This window comes from Euprymna scolopes, chromosome 9, assembly GCF_053919585.1.
Source record: "Euprymna scolopes isolate OS-2025 chromosome 9, ASM5391958v1, whole genome shotgun sequence".
Lineage (NCBI taxonomy): Eukaryota > Metazoa > Mollusca > Cephalopoda > Sepiida > Sepiolidae > Euprymna > Euprymna scolopes.
Window position 1 is genome coordinate 83,673,760 of NC_136490.1, and position 23,542 is coordinate 83,697,301.

General features: G+C 40.7%; 1 protein-coding gene across 2 annotated transcripts in view; it reads left to right on the forward strand.

Annotated features, from left to right (window-relative positions):
* LOC145284737 (protein furry-like) overlaps window positions 1-23,542 on the forward strand; it is an 881,988-nt gene that overhangs the window by 340,984 nt on the left and 517,462 nt on the right. For both annotated transcript variants that reach the window (XM_080133679.1, XM_080133680.1), the window contains exon 16: window positions 11,453-11,593. In XM_080133679.1, the coding sequence (XP_079989805.1) occupies window positions 11,453-11,593 (141 nt within the window). The remainder of the gene's footprint in view (window positions 1-11,452; window positions 11,594-23,542) is intronic.

The following is a 23,542-nucleotide window of genomic DNA, read 5'->3' on the forward strand; positions in this document are numbered from 1 at the left end:
AATACAATTCAATTATAAAAGAAATTCATAACAATACAATTACATTATAAAAGTAATTCATAACAATACAATCCAATTATAAAAGAAATTCATAACAATACAATTCAATTATAAAAGTAATTCATAACAATACAATTCCATTATAAAAGTAATTCATAACAATACAATTCCATTATAAAAGTAATTCATAACAATACAATTCCATTATAAAAGTAATTCATAACAATACAATTCCATTATAAAAGTAATTCATAACAATACAATTACATTATAAAAGTAATTCATAACAATACAATTCCATTATAAAAGTAATTCATAGCAATACAATTCCATTATAAAAGTAATTCATAACAATACAATTCCATTATAAAAGAAATTCATAGCAATACAATTACATTATAAAAGTAATTCATAACAATACAATTCAATTATAAAAGTAATTCATAACAATACAATTCCATTATAAAAGTAATTCATAGCAATACAATTCAATTATAAAAGAAATTCATAACAATACAATTACATTATAAAAGTAATTCATAGCAATACAATTACATTATAAAAGTAATTCATAACAATACAATTCCATTATAAAAGTAATTCATAACAATACAATTCCATTATAAAAGTAATTCATAACAATACAATTACATTATAAAAGTAATTCATAGCAATACAATTACATTATAAAAGTAATTCATAACAATACAATTACATTATAAAAGTAATTCATAACAATACAATTCAATTATAAAAGAAATTCATAACAATACAATTCAATTATAAAAGTAATTCATAACAATACAATTCAATTATAAAAGTAATTCATAACAATACAATTCCATTATAAAAGTAATTCATAACAATACAATTCCATTATAAAAGTAATTCATAACAATACAATTCCATTATAAAAGTAATTCATAACAATACAATTCCATTATAAAAGTAATTCATAACAATACAATTACATTATAAAAGTAATTCATAACAATACAATTCCATTATAAAAGTAATTCATAGCAATACAATTCCATTATAAAAGTAATTCATAACAATACAATTCCATTATAAAAGAAATTCATAGCAATACAATTACATTATAAAAGTAATTCATAACAATACAATTCCATTATAAAAGAAATTCATAGCAATACAATTCAATTATAAAAGTAATTCATAGCAATACAATTCCATTATAAAAGTAATTCATAACAATACAATTCCATTATAAAAGTAATTCATAACAATACAATTCAATTATAAAAGTAATTCATAGCAATACAATTTCATTATAAAAGTAATTCATAACAATACAATTCCATTATAAAAGTAATTCATAACAATACAATTCCATTATAAAAGTAATTCATAGCAATACAATTACATTATAAAAGTAATTCATAACAATACAATTCAATTATAAAAGTAATTCATAACAATACAATTCCATTATAAAAGTAATTCATAACAATACAATTCCATTATAAAAGTAATTCATAGCAATACAATTACATTATAAAAGTAATTCATAACAATACAATTCCATTATAAAAGTAATTCATAACAATACAATTCCATTATAAAAGTAATTCATAACAATACAATTCCATTATAAAAGTAATTCATAGCAATACAATTACATTATAAAAGTAATTCATAGCAATACAATTACATTATAAAAGTAATTCATAACAATACAATTCCATTATAAAAGTAATTCATAACAATACAATTCCATTATAAAAGTAATTCATAGCAATACAATTACATTATAAAAGTAATTCATAACAATACAATTCCATTATAAAAGTAATTCATAGCAATACAATTACATTATAAAAGTAATTCATAACAATACAATTACATTATAAAAGTAATTCATAACAATACAATTCCATTATAAAAGTAATTCATAGCAATACAATTACATTATAAAAGTAATTCATAACAATACAATTCCATTATAAAAGTAATTCATAACAATACAATTCCATTATAAAAGTAATTCATAACAATACAATTACATTATAAAAGTAATTCATAGCAATACAATTACATTATAAAAGTAATTCATAACAATACAATTACATTATAAAAGTAATTCATAACAATACAATTCCATTATAAAAGTAATTCATAGCAATACAATTACATTATAAAAGTAATTCATAACAATACAATTACATTATAAAAGTAATTCATAACAATACAATTCCATTATAAAAGTAATTCATAACAATACAATTCCATTATAACAGTAATTCATAACAATACAATTACATTATAAAAGTAATTCATAACAATACAATTACATTATAAAAGTAATTCATAACAATACAATTACATTATAAAAGTAATTCATAACAATACAATTCCATTATAAAAGTAATTCATAGCAATACAATTACATTATAAAAGTAATTCATAACAATACAATTACATTATAAAAGAAATTCATAGCAATACAATTACATTATAAAAGTAATTCATAACAATACAATTCAATTATAAAAGTAATTCATAACAATACAATTCCATTATAAAAGTAATTCATAACAATACAATTACATTATAAAAGTAGTTCATAACAATACAATTCCATTATAAAAGTAATTCATAACAATACAATTCCATTATAAAAGTAATTCATAGCAATACAATTACATTATAAAAGTAATTCATAACAATACAATTCCATTATAAAAGTAATTCATAACAATACAATTCCATTATAAAAGTAATTCATAACAATACAATTCCATTATAAAAGTAATTCATAGCAATACAATTACATTATAAAAGTAATTCATAACAATACAATTACATTATAAAAGAAATTCATAGCAATACAATTACATTATAAAAGTAATTCATAACAATACAATTCAATTATAAAAGTAATTCATAACAATACAATTACATTATAAAAGTAATTCATAACAATACAATTCCATTATAAAAGTAATTCATAACAATACAATTACATTATAAAAGTAATTCATAACAATACAATTACATTATAAAAGTAATTCATAACAATACAATTCCATTATAAAAGTAACATGCCATATTTTTTATATGAATGATTATAAGAAATTATAAGAAAAATAAAAAGAATATTTTTATATTAGGAATAACTCAAATATGTATACTTATGTACAAGGAAAAACAATAAATATATAAAGGAATAACTCAAATATGTATACTTATGTACCAGGAAAAACAAAAAATAGGTATCGCCATGGCAGTGTGTAAAACATCACCATTGTACACATTAACAGTAACGTCATCATTTTGTTTGTTTGTGTCAATTTCTATGGATTGCCAGTCACGTTATAATGGTTAATGGAAATAACTTTTTTTTGCTATGGATAAAAAACAATATAAAACTTACCTTTTGTAAGACATAGATTTTTAATAACGAACTACACAGACGATAGTTAATAAAATAAAATAAATTTTAACATCTTCTGTTGACACTTATGTATCTAAAGATAATGTTGCTTACAGGCCTCCATACTTTTTGAAAAAAGATGCAAAAAATAATGATCACCCTCTATCAATTTAAATAATCAAATCAAAATAAATTTTTAGGCCGATTTTCAATTTGCAATTTTTATCATCTCAAGAGTCATTCTATTATATGAAAATATTTTTTTAATATTGGAAACCTATTATAAAAAAAAATCTTTGTTTAAACGTCATATCACAGAATATTTGAATTTAATATCATTTAAAGCTTTTTATAAATAATTATTTTTTAGAATTTTGTTTTTTTGTTGTAATTCAAATAATTATATTACCAAGAAAAAAAAATTAGCAAGTGTTTATTATTTTATTAATTTGTTTCAACATAATTGTAAAGTTTCCGAGTCGACTATCGTCGTAGTCGTAGTTTTTCTCCCGGTGCGTGCGTGCGTGCTCTATTTATACTACTCATCAGACGACGGTGTCACTCTTTTGTGTGTCCCGTCTTAATGGTCGTTCCTATTCTCTACATGCCCTCCCCCCACCATGTGACCACACTACCGTCGTTGTGTGGTCATGTGACTGGAGAATTCCGTGTAGTAGTGAGTTGGTCCTTGCATTTGAGGGGAAAGTGGCCTTGGTGCTCGTGTTACCCTCATGCTGCGTCGTGGGACCGGACTCGTCTGCATTGGCTTGTGGTTGATCGGATCTTGGTCCACCTCCATATCTGTTTCTGATGTGTCACAATCAGCTTCTTCCACCTCCATCATCTCATGCATGTTGCACGGTGGTTTGCTGTCCTCCCTTCTTGGTGTTTGGGGAGGTGGTTGATGGGGTTGTTGAGTGGGTGGATACTCCGGCGTATCCATGACCGGTTTGATTTTCCTGAAGAAACGGCGATTGCGTAATGTGATCCTGCCGCTACCATCCAACCGTATCCTGTACTGCCTGTTACCCATTGTCTCGACGACTCTCCCAGTTTTCGCCCATCGTCGTGGATTTGGTCCCTCCTGATTCTGCACCTGCACAGACTCGCCAACTCGGAGCTGTTGGAGGGGGCGGCTGTGTATGTCGTACTGTTCTTTGTTAAGTACGTGCCTTTTCGCCATCGCCCTCTCTCTCAAATCTCTGGTCTCCGTCCAACGCTTGTGGATGCAGTATTTTTTGCGAAGTGCGGGGAGATGGCCCCTTACTGTTCGACCATATAGCATTTCCGCCGGCGACAATCCAAGGTCCTGACTGGGCGTATTCCTATGAGTCATCATCGCCCGTGCTGCCCGATCATGATGTAGGTGTCCGTAGCCATCAACGCAGTCCATCAGCATTCTTTTGGCCGTTTTTACGGCCAGTTCAGCTCGGCCATTACTCTGGGGGTAATGTGCAGATGATATGCGCCTTTTTACGCCCCAGTCTTCTAGGAACGATTTGTATTCTAGTGAGTCGAATGGTGGCCCTCCATCGGATGATATTTCCTCCGGCGCACCATACGTGCAAAACCAAACCCTCAGGGCGTTACACACCGCTGCAGCCCTTCCTGATGGTAGTGGTGTGACCTCAATCCAACCGGTATACCGGTCCGCGTATACCATGTAACTTTTCCCGTGCATATCTAGCAAGTCAGTGACTGTCTTTTGAAATGGGAATTCCGGGTTTATGGGTGGCATTAATGGTTCCCTAGGCTGGGATGGGGCGATCGAATTGCAACTCCGACATTGCGCCCTTGTTTGTCGGATGCTGGCGTCTAAACCAGGCCAAAATAACCGTTGTCTGGCGTTAGCCAACATACCATTCGCCCCTTGATGGGCGGAGTGTAATGCCTCTAACACCTCGGCTCTAAGCCGTTTTGGTATCAAAATTTTGTCCCCTTTTATGGGTACCCCTTCCAGACAATATAGTTGGTCTGCCATCGGCCAGAATTGCCGGATATCTGGTGGTAGTTCGTGGCGTGACCTTGGGAACCCGTCTTGAATGTATGACGCCAACGTTCGGCACTCCTCATCGGTGGCTGCAGCTGCGACTATCCTATCCCATAGGAGTGTGTCGTCTATGCACCGGGTCTTTCGAGGCATGTCAACTGTGATGTCATCGAACCAGCGCGTGTACCCGTCCCCGGATGCGTGAAAACCCTGGGGAGCCCTGAGATACCGATAACGGCCCCATTCCGTTATGAACGTGGTCGCGTCCCGGGCTTTTGGGGAGAGTGGCAGACTATGGTACCCATTCCATGCGTCCAAGACAGTCTTTTTGGTTTGGGCAGGCACCATGGACACCTGATTAAAAGGGGACGGTGTGTGATGAGTCTCTCTCATCGTTGCTGCATTCAATTTTTGTAGGTCTACCGTCCTTCTTGGTGACCCGTCTTTCTTTGGAGCGACTACCATCCTCGAACACCAGATCGTAGGTGTGCCTGCTGGTACCGGTTCGATAATACCCAACGCAACATCTCGATCCAAATCATCCTTTACCCTTTTCTTCCAGTGATGAGGGACTGGAATGGGTGTGTGTATGGCCGATGGTTTCGCCCCCGGGGTAAAAGTTATATCCAGCGGCCTCCCTACCATGACTTGTAACGGTTGATGGGGGCAGGTGTTGAATGCGCTGGACTTAAAGTGTTCACGTAACCACTTCTCTAACCGTTCCCTATTATCTTCAGTGGGGGTAAACGGGATCCTCGCTGGCTTATCCGGGACGGATTCTCTTTTCGGACATCCACACGGTGCTGTCCCACTTTCTGAAGCCGATAAATCGGCCTTTGATACTCGATGCGGGAAGTCGTGATTGATTACTCCTAGGTCTTTGAGGGCCGATTCTGACAAGTAGAATCCTGACGTGTTTTCTGAAATGTAGACCACTTGTCGCGTTTCCTTCTGACCGAGCTTAATCTGAGTCAGGACCACCCCCTTGATATCTAGGGGTTCGTCTGTGATTCCCCGTATCCTGTGGGTGGTAGGTATCAAGATCCTGCTGGTGCACCCTAATATTTTCAATATTTCTGGGCCACTCGAACACGTCTGGGCACCGGTATCTGCAATGGCCTGGATGCGGTGTTTTCGACGGCTTACTCCCTTATCCAAAGCGCACCCGAATTTAGCCTGGGACTCTGGTATCAGGGACACATCGACCATTAATGAGGGTGGTGGCTCAGGGGGACTTCTCCTGAACCCACCACTGCTCCATGCAAGGTGTGGCACTGCTGCTATTCTACCTTTTTGATTGTAACATGCCGGTGCCCCCTCCATTCTGCTGCCGAAAATACTCGATTGACGTGTGGCATCGTTTGTTGACTCCGCCGTCGACCTCTCCTGTTTCCGGCACACTCTTTGTAAGTGGCCTGTGACGCCACAATTAAAACATTTCAGCCCCCTTGCCGGGCAGTTCTTCCGCCCTTTTAACCCACTGGGGTGTGAGGTCCTCCCACACCCTTCACAAGGACTATTCTGAGGGTTTTTGAGCGGCTGCTCCTTCCGAGCTGGGTTTTTTTTCGGTTGTTAGTAGGCCAAAAGTTGAGTGTCCCTCTGAGCCTCGTTGCAACTGAGGAGCAAACGTCTCTGTAGTTTCTAAACTAACCAGCCTGTGAAGCTTCTGCTCCACAGTGGTTAGAATATTTGCTTCGGCCAGCAATTTACACTGGTACTCCGCATTTGCCAGACCAGCTACGAGTTGGCCAGCTACCATGTCCTCCGAATAGTTTACGGCTTGCCGGCAGTTCTCGTTGGGGCACAGAACCGTGAAATTGCAAAACCGTGCCTGGGACCGAAGCTTTGCTAAGAACTGTGTGGGTCCCTCCCCCGTCTGTTGTCTGATGTTATGAAATTTATGTCTATGCACCTCCGGGTGTAGACCTTTCACCGCAATGAACTGTATATGCCTTAAGAGTTGTTCCTCTGTGACAGAATTGAGGGTTCCAGGCCCAACTAAGTCAAATAAAAGTCTATTTACCTCATTTGAGCAGGCTGTCCTTAGTTCATTGCGGATTTCCACGGGGTCGGTAAGGCCGCACATTTGTTTGTATCGGGCCCACGAGTCGATGAAAAGCGCCCAGTCCGCGTCGGTGAATCCATGTTCGATACGTGGCCGGTCTGGTTTCTTGGTGTTAGACCGACTCGAGGCACTCCCTCCGCGAAGCTCATTGTTTTCTCTTTGCAGATTTATTAGTTGTTGAATCAACTGCATGTATTGGCCGTCATCGTGTTGTCCTGACGCCATTATACTCCAAAAATCGTGCAAAAGAAATTATGTTGAAAAATAAATCCTGTTTGCAGTGCCATGTAAAGTTTCCGAGTCGACTATCGTCGTAGTCGTAGTTTTTCTCCCGGTGCGTGCGTGCGTGCGTGCTCTATTTATACTACTCATCAGACGACGGTGTCACTCTTTTGTGTGTCCCCTCTTAATGGTCGTTCCTATTCTATACAATAATAATATTGATTTTGTGTCCAATTTTATTTACAACTTGAGGTAAGTGAAATAAATAATGGGATTTTATATAAGTAAATGGTAGTTTGCTTGAAGCATTGCTAGTAAAGGAATATATGGAAGTTTTAAAAAATCAAGAGCAATGCGGAAAGGACCGGAGCCACAATAGGAAAGAAAGGAAAAACAAACAAATAGACGGGTATGTTTGAGTAGAGAAATGTCTAATTATTTATTTATTTATCACTCCTTCTCTCATTACATAATTATTTGCAACCAAGTTATTGGTATGTCCGGTGAATATAAAGTCTGTTGATGATATAGAACTTTGATTAATTTTGAATGAAAGTACTTCCCGCTTTTCAAAAAGAAAATGAGTATATTCAAGATGGCGAAAAAGACTAGGACCGCAGATAGAGGTTAGAACCTTAGTAAGATGTGACTAGTTTAATCTGTAGGTAAAAAGAAAAGTGGTTTATTTATTATTTTTTTTTTGTCTTACATAGTTTTAATGTTTTTTAATTGATCTAAAAGTTTTCACAAGCAGTTTACAAAATTATAACTAACAAACATATTTTTATGTTTTTCGTTCTTTTTGTGGGGTGGGGGGTATTCAGTTATAGGACTTGTGTAGTTTAATAAGTGCTTCTGCAGTTTAATTAGCCGTTTTTCCGTAAGTAACGCGCTTCAATGTAAACTGAATTTTTGTTAAATGGTAAATGTTGGCACGTTACTTACGGAAAAACGGCTAATTAAACTGCAGAAGCACCTGTTAATGGAATACCCCCCCCCCAAAAAAAAAGAAAAACAAAAATGTGTTTGATGCTTACATTTTTGCAAACCACTCATGAAAACTTTATTTTTTGATCAATTAAAAAAGCATTAAAAATTACGTAAAAAAAAAAAGTGAACCACATTTTTTTAAAAACTTTCTTATTTGAAAGATTCCTAAGCGAACGTATCATGTAAGAAAAACACTACCAAAGGCAGTAAAATGGCACAAAATGGTCCAAGGTCTAGGGGTTAATACAATGCAAATGGTAAATTTGCGGTGGGTTTGATTATCAGATTCGTTGTCAGCGACTTCGAATACCCCTATAAAACCGAATTAGAGTAGTCGGTGTTCTGTTTTAGCGTAAGGTAACATTTACCATTATTTTTATGTTTTATAATTTGTATATCGTTGTTATTATGGGTTCTCTTGTTATTAGGGGTCAAAGGATGAAGAGAGAGAGCTTAATAATAAAAAAATAAATAAATAAACAAAATACATTACCATAATGAGATAATAAATTTAACCATATATAATAATATAAAAAAATAATAACGAAATAAACAATATCAAAAATAATAAAAAATAGCCAATGAATATAAATAACAAAAAAATATCCCTTGTTTTATATATATATATATATATATATATATATATATATATATATATATATATATATATATATTAATTATTTGATCTTTTTAGCTTTAAAAAATGTTGAAATTTTTATCAACCTACCTTTATTTTGTTTAGTTTTCGTAACATGAAATATTGAGGGAGGGTAGAACACCTAAAAAAAAAATACTTCCTCTAATATGAATGAAACCTACTTTGATTATCTAAGTTTATTTAATAATAAATAAATATCAAAAATTTCAGAAAGATATGACTATTATTTGATTTTTGCTAGATTTTTAAAACATGAGTATGCCTAGGGCTTCAAAAACCTCACTACATAGGAAAGTTGTTTTAAAGCGTCGATAATGTAAACACGATTTTTGTCTCTAATTTTCATTATTTTTGTATGCTGTAAAAATATTTTTTTAAATATTAACAGTTTATTTGAAGCTTTTTTTTTTAAATGGAAAAAAAGTTTGGATGATAATATTCAATTAAATTATAGTTACATTGTGTTGCATATAGGAGGGGGGGGTTAAACTGTGACACACGTTGGAGGTACCTAATATATATATATATATTCCCTCCAAACCTCTGGTCTTGATGGAGTGGAGACTAAAACTTGCTGCTAAGGTTTCAAGTGATTTGAAATAACAACAAAGGAGAGACTTGATTCCAAATATTTCTCATATGTTATATCTCCCTTCTTTTGGAAATAGGATATGATTATGAATATCTCCAGTATCAAATAATTTTTTTTTTTTACATAGGAGTCACAATTTATGAAGGCCTGAAGGCCACTCAAGGATAATTGTTAATGAGTGTACAGTAGTTAATGGGATAATATCGTAGTAATCATTAGTAGTGGAAATCGGCCAGCCAGAATGAGTTAGTGAAAGATGTTTGAATTTATTTAAGTAAGAACCAAATTGACAGGTGCGTGCCCGGAAGTCATCGAGCGTTATGACGACGACGTAAGCATTGTTATAAGCGAAGGAACAAAAGAAAACAACATTTTAATTAAGCCGGGGGGGGGGTAATCAAAACATGGAAAAAAAAACTAACGTAAGGCCAACGAATGATGAAAACAGAAAAACGAACACGTGAAAAATGGCTTAAATAAGCCTGTTTTGATATTAACATTTAAAAAATCGGTGGGGACCCGGGTGTTTTTGGGTGTGTGGTTGGGGGTGGATAAGCAAAGTAAAAAAAAAAAACAGAAAAACGAACGTTACGTGAAAAATGGCTTAAATAACACTGGTTCAATATTTAAATTTAAAAAAATCGGAAAAAAAAAAAAAAAGAAGACATCTCACACCACGATTTGAACCCAAAACGTTTAGATAATGAACCACCGCGCTAATCAACTGACCTAACGCGATGTACATAAAATTTCATCAGTTTTTCAACTATTTAAAGTAAATCAGGTCATGACGTCATCTGGCGCATGCGTAGAACCGCTCGTCGTCACAAGAAGACCGTTTTTATTTTCAATTTCGACTTCTAATGCATGATATGGGTTGCTTTATTAGATTCTCACACTATCAATATCTGCAATAGACTCATGAATGCATATGTTCAGTCATTATAACAATGCAGTTTGCAATTCCCTCTTATTCATTCGGGCGTAATAAAAAAAACAGGGGGCATTACTTTTGGAATGTCACTTATAGTAGTAAAAATTTAAAAGAAGAAATCTACTAGGAAAAATAAAATAAAACTTATATTTATATACGAGGAAATTGTTAAAAAAATATTTATATAGTAAGACAAATTGAAATAATTTTTTAGCAGTAAAACATTTAAAAAAAATATATTCATATACTAGGAAAAGTTAAAAGCAGTATATTCATATACTAGTTGCTGTTGTGATATGCTATAATAATAAACTGTCATAGAATGGTGAAATGAACAAAGTGAAAAAAACAATGACTAAATTTAGATGTGATTTTATATTTGTATTATGACATTTGTTTGCATTTATTCATTTTCATCAATTCAATAATTCTTCCGGGACATAATTTTTTACTTTAAACAGGAACTGATCACTCTTTTATATTTAATATTTCTGTAACGTTTTAATTTTAGAAATCTGGTTCCAGATAATTCAAAACTTTGCATAAAATCTTCTAAATCTAATTTGGTGCTCCTAAAAATAACCTTAGGATATTTCTATTTCAGTGGAGATCGTAAACCTAAAATTGATTTGTTTCGTACATGTGTTGCTGCCATACCAAGACTTCTACCAGACACAATGACGATTCAGGAATTGATTGAGATGCTCACCAGACTTACAATCCACATGGATGAAGAACTAAAAGGGTAACTGCAAACTACTTTCCTTAATTCGAAATAAATTTAGATGTTAATCTCTCTATATAATGAAAAATGTAAATGTGAATAGAAATTGTGGAAATTGTGGAAATGCAGACAAAAAAAGGTGGATTTTTCACCAAAAACAGTTGTCTGTTCCTTTTTTCTTTCTTTTTTTTTTATTAAAAAAATGTAATTTTGCAATAACAGTAGTTTTCTTCAGCACTGAACAATTTTTCATCTTCATCTCCTTTGACCTTGTGTATTGACTCAAGTAAATAATCTGTCAAGCCGCAACATGATATGTATGCATAGCTCATCTTCTTCCAACATCTTGTTTTTATGCAGTACAGAAATGTTAATGCTAAGAATTCCTGTTACTTTTGCATAAACGTTCAACATAAATCAGCTGTGCATCATTTTATTTTTTCTAGTGTTAAGTAACTGTACTTTACAAAACACACAGGCATGTGTGAGTCGTTTTTGCAATCGCTACAATTTTCCTAACATTCTCCTTGATTTCATGATCACAAATAGTGCGGGGGGGGGTGTCGTCTTGGCTAGATATTTCATGATCACAAATAGTGCAGGGGGGGGGGGGTGTCGTCTTGGCTAGATATTTCATGATCACAAATAGTGCAGGGGGGTGTCGTCTTGGCTAGATATTTCATGATCACAAATAGTGCAGGGGGGTGTCGTCTTGGCTAGATATTTCATGATCACAAATAGTGCAGGGGGGTGTCGTCTTGGCTAGATATTTCATGATCACAAATAGTGCAGGGGGGTGTCGTCTTGGCTAGATATTTCATGATCACAAATAGTGCAGGGGGGTGTCGTCTTGGCTAGATATTTCATGATCACAAATAGTGCAGGGGGGTGTCGTCTTGGCTAGATATTTCATGATCACAAATAGTGCAGGGGGGTGTCGTCTTGGCTAGATATTTCATGATCACAAATAGTGCAGGGGGGTGTCGTCTTGGCTAGATATTTCATGATCACAAATAGTGCAGGGGGGTGTCGTCTTGGCTAGATATTTCATGATCACAAATAGTGCAGGGGGGTGTCGTCTTGGCTAGATATTTCATGATCACAAATAGTGCAGGGGGGTGTCGTCTTGGCTAGATATTTCATGATCACAAATAGTGCAGGGGGGTGTCGTCTTGGCTAGATATTTCATGATCACAAATAGTGCAGGGGGGTGTCGTCTTGGCTAGATATTTCATGATCACAAATAGTGCAGGGGGGTGTCGTCTTGGCTAGATATTTCATGATCACAAATAGTGCAGGGGGGTGTCGTCTTGGCTAGATATTTCATGATCACAAATAGTGCAGGGGGGTGTCGTCTTGGCTAGATATTTCATGATCACAAATAGTGCAGGGGGGTGTCGTCTTGGCTAGATATTTCATGATCACAAATAGTGCAGGGGGGTGTCGTCTTGGCTAGATATTTCATGATCACAAATAGTGCAGGGGGGTGTCGTCTTGGCTAGATATTTCATGATCACAAATAGTGCAGGGGGGTGTCGTCTTGGCTAGATATTTCATGATCACAAATAGTGCAGGGGGGTGTCGTCTTGGCTAGATATTTCATGATCACAAATAGTGCAGGGGGGTGTCGTCTTGGCTAGATATTTCATGATCACAAATAGTGCAGGGGGGTGTCGTCTTGGCTAGATATTTCATGATCACAAATAGTGCAGGGGGGTGTCGTCTTGGCTAGATATTTCATGATCACAAATAGTGCAGGGGGGTGTCGTCTTGGCTGGATATTTCATGATCACAAATAGTGCAGGGAGGGGGGTGTCGTCTTGGCTAGATATTTCATGATCACAAATAGTGCGGGGGGGGGGGGGGTGTCGTCTTGGCTGGATATTTCATGATCACAAATAGTGCAGGGGGGGGGGGTGTCGTCTTGGCTAGATATTTCATGATCACAAATAGTGCAGGGGGGTGTCGTCTTGGCTAGATATTTCATGATCACAAATAGTGCAGGGGGGTGTCGTCTTGGCTGGATATTTCATGATCACAAATAGTGCAGGGGGGTGTCGTCTTGGCTGGATATTTCATGATCACAAATAGTGCAGGGAGGGGGGTGTCGTCTTGGCTAGATATTTCATGATCACAAATAGTGCAGGGGGGTGTCGTCTTGGCTAGATATTTCATGATAACAAATAGTGCAGGGGGGTGTCGTCTTGGCTAGATATTTCATGATCACAAATAGTGCAGGGGGGTGTCGTCTTGGCTAGATATTTCATGATCACAAATAGTGCAGGGGGGTGTCGTCTTGGCTGGATATTTCATGATCACAAATAGTGCAGGGGGGGGGGTGTCGTCTTGGCTAGATATTTCATGATCACAAATAGTGCAGGGGGGTGTCGTCTTGGCTAGATATTTCATGATCACAAATAGTGCAGGGGGGTGTCGTCTTGGCTAGATATTTCATGATCACAAATAGTGCAGGGGGGTGTCGTCTTGGCTAGATATTTCATGATAACAAATAGTGCAGGGGGGTGTCGTCTTGGCTAGATATTTCATGATAACAAATAGTGCAGGGGGGTGTCGTCTTGGCTAGATATTTCATGATCACAAATAGTGCAGGGGGGTGTCGTCTTGGCTGGATATTTCATGATCACAAATAGTGCAGGGGGGTGTCGTCTTGGCTAGATATTTCATGATAACAAATAGTGCAGGGGGGGGGGGTCGTCTTGGCTGGATATTACATGATCACAAATAGTGCAGGGGGGGGGGTGTCGTCTTGGCTGGATATTTCATGATCACAAATAGTGCAGGGGGGGGGGGGGGGTGTCGTCTTGGCTAGATATTTCATGATCACAAATAGTGCAGGGGGGGGGGTGTCGTCTTGGCTAGATATTTCATGATCACAAATAGTGCAGGGGGGTGTCGTCTTGGCTAGATATTTCATGATCACAAATAGTGCAGGGGGGTGTCGTCTTGGCTGGATATTTCATGATCACAAATAGTGCAGGGGGGTGTCGTCTTGGCTGGATATTTCATGATCACAAATAGTGCAGGGGGGTGTCGTCTTGGCTAGATATTTCATGATCACAAATAGTGCAGGGGGGTGTCGTCTTGGCTGGATATTTCATGATCACAAATAGTGCAGGGGGGTGTCGTCTTGGCTAGATATTTCATGATCACAAATAGTGCAGGGGGGTGTCGTCTTGGCTGGATATTTCATGATCACAAATAGTGCAGGGGGGTGTCGTCTTGGCTAGATATTTCATGATCACAAATAGTGCAGGGGGGTGTCGTCTTGGCTGGATATTTCATGATCACAAATAGTGCAGGGTGGGGGGTGTCGTCTTGGCTGGATATTTCATGATCACAAATAGTGCAGGGGGGGGGGTGTCGTCTTGGCTGGATATTTCATGATCACAAATAGTGCAGGGGGGTGTCGTCTTGGCTGGATATTTCATGATCACAAATAGTGCAGGGTGGGGGGTGTCGTCTTGGCTGGATATTTCATGATCACAAATAGTGCAGGGGGGGGGGGTGTCGTCTTGGCTGGATATTTCATGATCACAAATAGTGCAGGGGGGTGTCGTCTTGGCTGGATATTTCATGATCACAAGTAGTGCAGGGTGGGGGGTGTCGTCTTGGCTGGATATTTCATGATCACAAATAGTGCAGGGGGGTGTCGTCTTGGCTGGATATTTCATGATCACAAATAGTGCAGGGTGGGGGGTGTCGTCTTGGCTGGATATTTCATGATCACAAATAGTGCAGGGGGGGGGGGGGTGTCGTCTTGGCTGGATATTTCATGATCACAAATAGTGCAGGGGGGTGTCGTCTTGGCTGGATATTTCATGATCACAAATAGTGCAGGGTGGGGGGTGTCGTCTTGGCTGGATATTTCATGATCACAAATAGTGCAGGGGGGGGGGTGTCGTCTTGGCTGGATATTTCATGATCACAAATAGTGCAGGGGGGTGTCGTCTTGGCTGGATATTTCATGATCACAAATAGTGCAGGGTGGGGGGTGTCGTCTTGGCTGGATATTTCATGATCACAAATAGTGCAGGGGGGTGTCGTCTTGGCTGGATATTTCATGATCACAAATAGTGCAGGGTGGGGGGTGTCGTCTTGGCTGGATATTTCATGATCACAAATAGTGCAGGGGGGGGGGTGTCGTCTTGGCTGGATATTTCATGATCACAAATAGTGCAGGGGGGTGTCGTCTTGGCTGGATATTTCATGATCACAAATAGTGCAGGGTGGGGGGGTGTCGTCTTGGCTGGATATTTCATGATCACAAATAGTGCAGGGGGGTGTCGTCTTGGCTGGATATTTCATGATCACAAATAGTGCAGGGTGGGGGGGTGTCGTCTTGGCTGGATATTTCATGATCACAAATAGTGCAGGGGGGTGTCGTCTTGGCTGGATATTTCATGATCACAAATAGTGCAGGGTGGGGGGTGTCGTCTTGGCTGGATATTTCATGATCACAAATAGTGCAGGGGGGTGTCGTCTTGGCTGGATATTTCATGATCACAAATAGTGCAGGGGGGGGGTCGTCTTGGCTGGATATTTCATGATCACAAATAGTGCAGGGGGGTGTCGTCTTGGCTGGATATTTCATGATCACAAATAGTGCAGGGTGGGGGGTGTCGTCTTGGCTGGATATTTCATGATCACAAATAGTGCAGGGGGGGGGGTGTCGTCTTGGCTGGATATTTCATGATCACAAATAGTGCAGGGGGGTGTCGTCTTGGCTGGATATTTCATGATCACAAATAGTGCAGGGTGGGGGGTGTCGTCTTGGCTGGATATTTCATGATCACAAATAGTGCAGGGGGGGGGGGTGTCGTCTTGGCTGGATATTTCATGATCACAAATAGTGCAGGGGGGTGTCGTCTTGGCTGGATATTTCATGATCACAAGTAGTGCAGGGTGGGGGGTGTCGTCTTGGCTGGATATTTCATGATCACAAATAGTGCAGGGGGGTGTCGTCTTGGCTGGATATTTCATGATCACAAATAGTGCAGGGTGGGGGGTGTCGTCTTGGCTGGATATTTCATGATCACAAATAGTGCAGGGGGGGGGGGGTGTCGTCTTGGCTGGATATTTCATGATCACAAATAGTGCAGGGGGGTGTCGTCTTGGCTGGATATTTCATGATCACAAATAGTGCAGGGTGGGGGGTGTCGTCTTGGCTGGATATTTCATGATCACAAATAGTGCAGGGGGGGGGGGGTGTCGTCTTGGCTGGATATTTCATGATCACAAATAGTGCAGGGGGGTGTCGTCTTGGCTGGATATTTCATGATCACAAATAGTGCAGGGTGGGGGGTGTCGTCTTGGCTGGATATTTCATGATCACAAATAGTGCAGGGGGGTGTCGTCTTGGCTGGATATTTCATGATCACAAATAGTGCAGGGTGGGGGGTGTCGTCTTGGCTGGATATTTCATGATCACAAATAGTGCAGGGGGGGGGTGTCGTCTTGGCTGGATATTTCATGATCACAAATAGTGCAGGGGGGTGTCGTCTTGGCTGGATATTTCATGATCACAAATAGTGCAGGGTGGGGGGTGTCGTCTTGGCTGGATATTTCATGATCACAAATAGTGCAGGGGGGTGTCGTCTTGGCTGGATATTTCATGATCACAAATAGTGCAGGGTGGGGGGGTGTCGTCTTGGCTGGATATTTCATGATCACAAATAGTGCAGGGGGGTGTCGTCTTGGCTGGATATTTCATGATCACAAATAGTGCAGGGTGGGGGGTGTCGTCTTGGCTGGATATTTCATGATCACAAATAGTGCAGGGGGGTGTCGTCTTGGCTGGATATTTCATGATCACAAATAGTGCAGGGGGGGGGTCGTCTTGGCTGGATATTTCATGATCACAAATAGTGCAGGGGGGTGTCGTCTTGGCTGGATATTTCATGATCACAAATAGTGCAGGGTGGGGGGTGTCGTCTTGGCTGGATATTTCATGATCACAAATAGTGCAGGGTGGGGGGTGTCGTCTTGGCTGGATATTTCATGATCACAAATAGTGCAGGGTGGGGGGTGTCGTCTTGGCTGGATATTTCATGATCACAAATAGTGCAGGGTGGGGGGTGTCGTCTTGGCTGGAAATTTCATGATCACAAATAGTGCAGGGTGGGGGGTGTCGTCTTGGCTGGATATTTCATGATCACAAATAGTGCAGGGGGGGGTGTCGTCTTGGCTGGATATTTCATGATCACAAATAGTGCAGGGGGGTGTCGTCTTGGCTGGATATTTCATGATCACAAATAGTGCAGGGGGGTGTCGTCTTGGCTGGATATTTCATGATCACAAATAGTGCAGGGTGGGGGGTGTCGTCTTGGCTGGATATTTCATGATCACAAATAGTGCAGGGTGGGGGTGTCGTCTTGGCTGGATATTTCATGATCACAAATAGTGCAGGGTGGGGGTGTCGTCTTGGCTGGATATTTCATGATCACAAATAGTGCAGGGTGGGGGTGTCGTCTTGGCTGGATATTTCATGATCACAAATAGTGCAGGGTGGGGGGTGTCGTCTTGGCTGGATATTTCATGATCACAAATAGTGCAGGGTGGGGGGTGTCGTCTTGGCTGGATATTTCATGATCACAAATAGTGCAGGGTGGGGGGTGTCGTCTTGGCTGGATATTTCATGATCACAAATAGTGCAGGGGGGTGTCGTCTTGGCTGGATATTTCATGATCACAAATAGTGCAGGGTGGGGGGTGTCGTCTTGGCTGGATATTTCATGATCACAAATAGTGCAGGGGGGTGTCGTCTTGGCTGGATATTTCATGATCACAAATAGTGCAGGGGGGTGTCGTCTTGGCTGGATATTTCATGATCACAAATAGTGCAGGGTGGGGGGGTGTCGTCTTGGCTGGATATTTCATGATCACAAATAGTGCAGGGGGGTGTCGTCTTGGCTGGATATTTCATGATCACAAATAGTGCAGGGTGGGGGGGTGTCGTCTTGGCTGGATATTTCATGATCACAAATAGTGCAGGGGGGTGTCGTCTTGGCTGGATATTTCATGATCACAAATAGTGCAGGGTGGGGGGTGTCGTCTTGGCTGGATATTTCATGATCACAAATAGTGCAGGGGGGTGTCGTCTTGGCTGGATATTTCATGATCACAAATAGTGCAGGGGGGGGGTCGTCTTGGCTGGATATTTCATGATCACAAATAGTGCAGGGGGGTGTCGTCTTGGCTGGATATTTCATGATCACAAATAGTGCAGGGTGGGGGGTGTCGTCTTGGCTGGATATTTCATGATCACAAATAGTGCAGGGTGGGGGGTGTCGTCTTGGCTGGATATTTCATGATCACAAATAGTGCAGGGTGGGGGGTGTCGTCTTGGCTGGATATTTCATGATCACAAATAGTGCAGGGTGGGGGGTGTCGTCTTGGCTGGAAATTTCATGATCACAAATAGTGCAGGGTGGGGGGTGTCGTCTTGGCTGGATATTTCATGATCACAAATAGTGCAGGGGGGGGTGTCGTCTTGGCTGGATATTTCATGATCACAAATAGTGCAGGGGGGTGTCGTCTTGGCTGGATATTTCATGATCACAAATAGTGCAGGGGGGTGTCGTCTTGGCTGGATATTTCATGATCACAAATAGTGCAGGGTGGGGGGTGTCGTCTTGGCTGGATATTTCATGATCACAAATAGTGCAGGGTGGGGGTGTCGTCTTGGCTGGATATTTCATGATCACAAATAGTGCAGGGTGGGGGTGTCGTCTTGGCTGGATATTTCATGATCACAAATAGTGCCGGGGGGAGTGTCGTCTTGGCTGGATATTTCATGATCACAAATAGTGCGGGGGGGGGGGGGGTGTTGTCTTGGCTAGATATTTCATGATCAAAAATAGTGCAGGGGGGGTGTCGTCTTGGCTAGATATTTCATGATCACAAATAGTGCAGGGGGAGTGTCGTCTTGGCTGGATATTTCATGATCACAAATAGTGCGGGGAAGGGGGGGTTGTCTTGGCTGGATATTTCATGATCACAAATAGTGCAGGGAGGGGGGTGTCGTCTTGGCTGGATATTTCATGATCACAAATAGTGCGGGGTGGGGGTGTCGTCTTGGCTAGATATTTCATGATCACAAATAGTGCAGGGTGGGGGTGTCGTCTTGGCTGGATATTTCATGATCACAAATAGTGCAGGGGGGTGTCGTCTTGGCTGGATATTTCATGATCACAAATAGTGCAGGGGGGAGTGTCGTCTTGGCTGGATATTTCATGATCACAAATAGTGCAGGGGGGGGTCGTCTTGGCTAGATATTTCATGATCACAAATAGTGCAGGGGGGGTGTCGTCTTGGCTAGATATTTCATGATCACAAATAGTGCAGGGGGAGTGTCGTCTTGGCTGGATATTTCATGATCACAAATAGTGCGGGGAGGGGGGGTTGTCTTGGCTGGATATTTCATGATCACAAATAGTGCAGGGAGGGGGGTGTCGTCTTAGCTGGATATTTCATGATCACAAATAGTGCAGGTTGGGGGGGTGTCGTCTTGGCTGGATATTTCATGATCACAAATAGTGCAGGGGGGGTGTCGTCTTGGCTGGATATTTCATGATCACAAATAGTGCAGGGGGGTGTCGTCTTGGCTGGATATTTCATGATCACAAATAGTGCAGGGTGGGGGGTGTCGTCTTGGCTGGATATTTCATGATCACAAATAGTGCAGGGGGGTGTCGTCTTGGCTGGATATTTCATGATCACAAATAGTGCAGGGGGGGGGTCGTCTTGGCTGGATATTTCATGATCACAAATAGTGCAGGGGGGTGTCGTCTTGGCTGGATATTTCATGATCACAAATAGTGCAGGGTGGGGGGTGTCGTCTTGGCTGGATATTTCATGATCACAAATAGTGCAGGGTGGGGGGTGTCGTCTTGGCTGGATATTTCATGATCACAAATAGTGCAGGGTGGGGGGTGTCGTCTTGGCTGGATATTTCATGATCACAAATAGTGCAGGGTGGGGGGTGTCGTCTTGGCTGGAAATTTCATGATCACAAATAGTGCAGGGTGGGGGGTGTCGTCTTGGCTGGATATTTCATGATCACAAATAGTGCAGGGGGGGGTGATGTCTTGGCTGGATATTTCATGATCACAAATAGTGCAGGGGGGTGTCGTCTTGGCTGGATATTTCATGATCACAAATAGTGCAGGGTGGGGGTGTCGTCTTGGCTGGATATTTCATGATCACAAATAGTGCAGGGTGGGGGGTGTCGTCTTGGCTGGATATTTCATGATCACAAATAGTGCAGGGTGGGGGTGTCGTCTTGGCTGGATATTTCATGATCACAAATAGTGCAGGGTGGGGGTGTCGTCTTGGCTGGATATTTCATGATCACAAATAGTGCCGGGGGGAGTGTCGTCTTGGCTGGATATTTCATGATCAAAAATAGTGCGGGGGGGGGGTTGTCTTGGCTAGATATTTCATGATCACAAATAGTGCAGGGGGGGTGTCGTCTTGGCTAGATATTTCATGATCACAAATAGTGCAGGGGGAGTGTCGTCTTGGCTGGATATTTCATGATCACAAATAGTGCGGGGAGGGGGGGGGTTGTCTTGGCTGGATATTTCATGATCACAAATAGTGCAGGGAGGGGGGTGTCGTCTTGGCTGGATATTTCATGATCACAAATAGTGAAGGGGGTGTCATCTTCACTGGATATTTCATGATCACAAATAGTGAAGGGGGTGTCATCTTGGCTGGATATTTCATGATCACAAATAGTGCAGGGGGAGTGTCGTCTTGGCTGGATATTTCATGATCACAAATAGTGCGGGGAGGGGGGGGTTGTCTTGGCTGGATATTTCATGATCACAAATAGTGCAGGGAGGGGGGTGTCGTCTTAGCTGGATATTTCATGATCACAAATAGTGCAGGGTGGGGGGGGTGTCGTCTTGGCTGGATATTTCATGATCACAAATAGTGCAGGGGGGGTGTCGTCTTGGCTGGATATTTCATGATCACAAATAGTGCAGGGTGGGGGGGTGTCGTCTTGGCTGGATATTTCATGATCACAAATAGTGCAGGGGGGTGTCGTCTTGGCTGGATATTTCATGATCACAAATAGTGCAGGGGGGGTCGTCTTGGCTGGATATTTCATGATCACAAATAGTGCAGGGAGGGGGGTGTCGTCTTGGCTGGATATTTCATGATCACAAATAGTGCAGGGTGGGGGGTGTCGTCTTGGCTGGATATTTCATGATCACAAATAGTGCAGGGTGGGGGGTGTCGTCTTGGCTGGATATTTCATGATCACAAATAGTGCGGGTGGGGGTGTCGTCTTGGCTGGATATTGCATGATCACAAATAGTGCAGGGTGGGGGTGTCGTCTTGGCTGGATATTTCATGATCACAAATAGTGCAGGGTGGGGGTGTCGTCTTGGCTGGATATTTCATGATCACAAATAGGGCAGGGGGGGTGTCATCTTGGCTGGATATTTCATGATCACAAATAGTGCAGGGGGTGGGGTGTTGTCTTGGCTGGATATTTCATGATCACAAATAGTGCAGGGGGGGTTGTCTTCGCTGAATATTTCATGATCACAAATAGTGCAGGGGGGGGGTCGTCTTCGCTGAATATTTCATGATCACAAATAGTGCAGGGGGACGGTGTCGTCTTGGCTGGATATTTCATGATCACAAATAGTGAAGGGGGTGTCATCTTGACTGGATATTTCATGATCACAAATAGTGAAGGGGGTGTCATCTTGACTGGATATTTCATGATCACAAATAGTGAAGGGGGTGTCATCTTGGCTGGATATTTCATGATCACAAATAGTGCAGGGGGAGTGTCGTCTTGGCTGGATATTTCATGATCACAAATAGTGCGGGGAGGGGGGTGTCGTCTTGGCTGGATATTTCATGATCACAAATAGTGCGGGTGGGGGTGTCGTCTTGGCTGGATATTGCATGATCACAAATAGTGCAGGGTGGGGGTGTCGTCTTGGCTGGATATTTCATGATCACAAATAGTGCAGGGTGGGGGTGTCGTCTTGGCTGGATATTTCATGATCACAAATAGGGCAGGGGGGGTGTCATCTTGGCTGGATATTTCATGATCACAAATAGTGCAGGGGGTGGGGTGTTGTCTTGGCTGGATATTTCATGATCACAAATAGTGCAGGGGGGGTTGTCTTCGCTGAATATTTCATGATCACAAATAGTGCAGGGGGGGGGTCGTCTTCGCTGAATATTTCATGATCACAAATAGTGCAGGGGGACGGTGTCGTCTTGGCTGGATATTTCATGATCACAAATAGTGAAGGGGGTGTCATCTTGACTGGATATTTCATGATCACAAATAGTGAAGGGGGTGTCATCTTGACTGGATATTTCATGATCACAAATAGTGAAGGGGGTGTCATCTTGGCTGGATATTTCATGATCACAAATAGTGCAGGGGGAGTGTCGTCTTGGCTGGATATTTCATGATCACAAATAGTGCGGGGAGGGGGGGGTTGTCTTGGCTGGATATTTCATGATCACAAATAGTGCAGGGTGGGGGGTGTCGTCTTAGCTGGATATTTCATGATCACAAATAGTGCAGGGTGGGGGGGGTGTCGTCTTGGCTGGATATTTCATGATCACAAATAGTGCAGGGGGGGTGTCGTCTTGGCTGGATATTTCATGATCACAAATAGTGCAGGGTGGGGGGTGTCGTCTTGGCTGGATATTTCATGATCACAAATAGTGCAGGGGGGGTCGTCTTGGCTGGATATTTCATGATCACAAATAGTGCAGGGGGGTGTCGTCTTGGCTGGATATTTCATGATCACAAATAGTGCAGGGTGGGGGGTGTCGTCTTGGCTGGATATTTCATGATCACAAATAGTGCAGGGTGGGGGGTGTCGTCTTGGCTGGATATTTTATGATCACAAATAGTGCGGGGTGGGGGTGTCGTCTTGGCTGGATATTTCATGATCACAAATAGTGC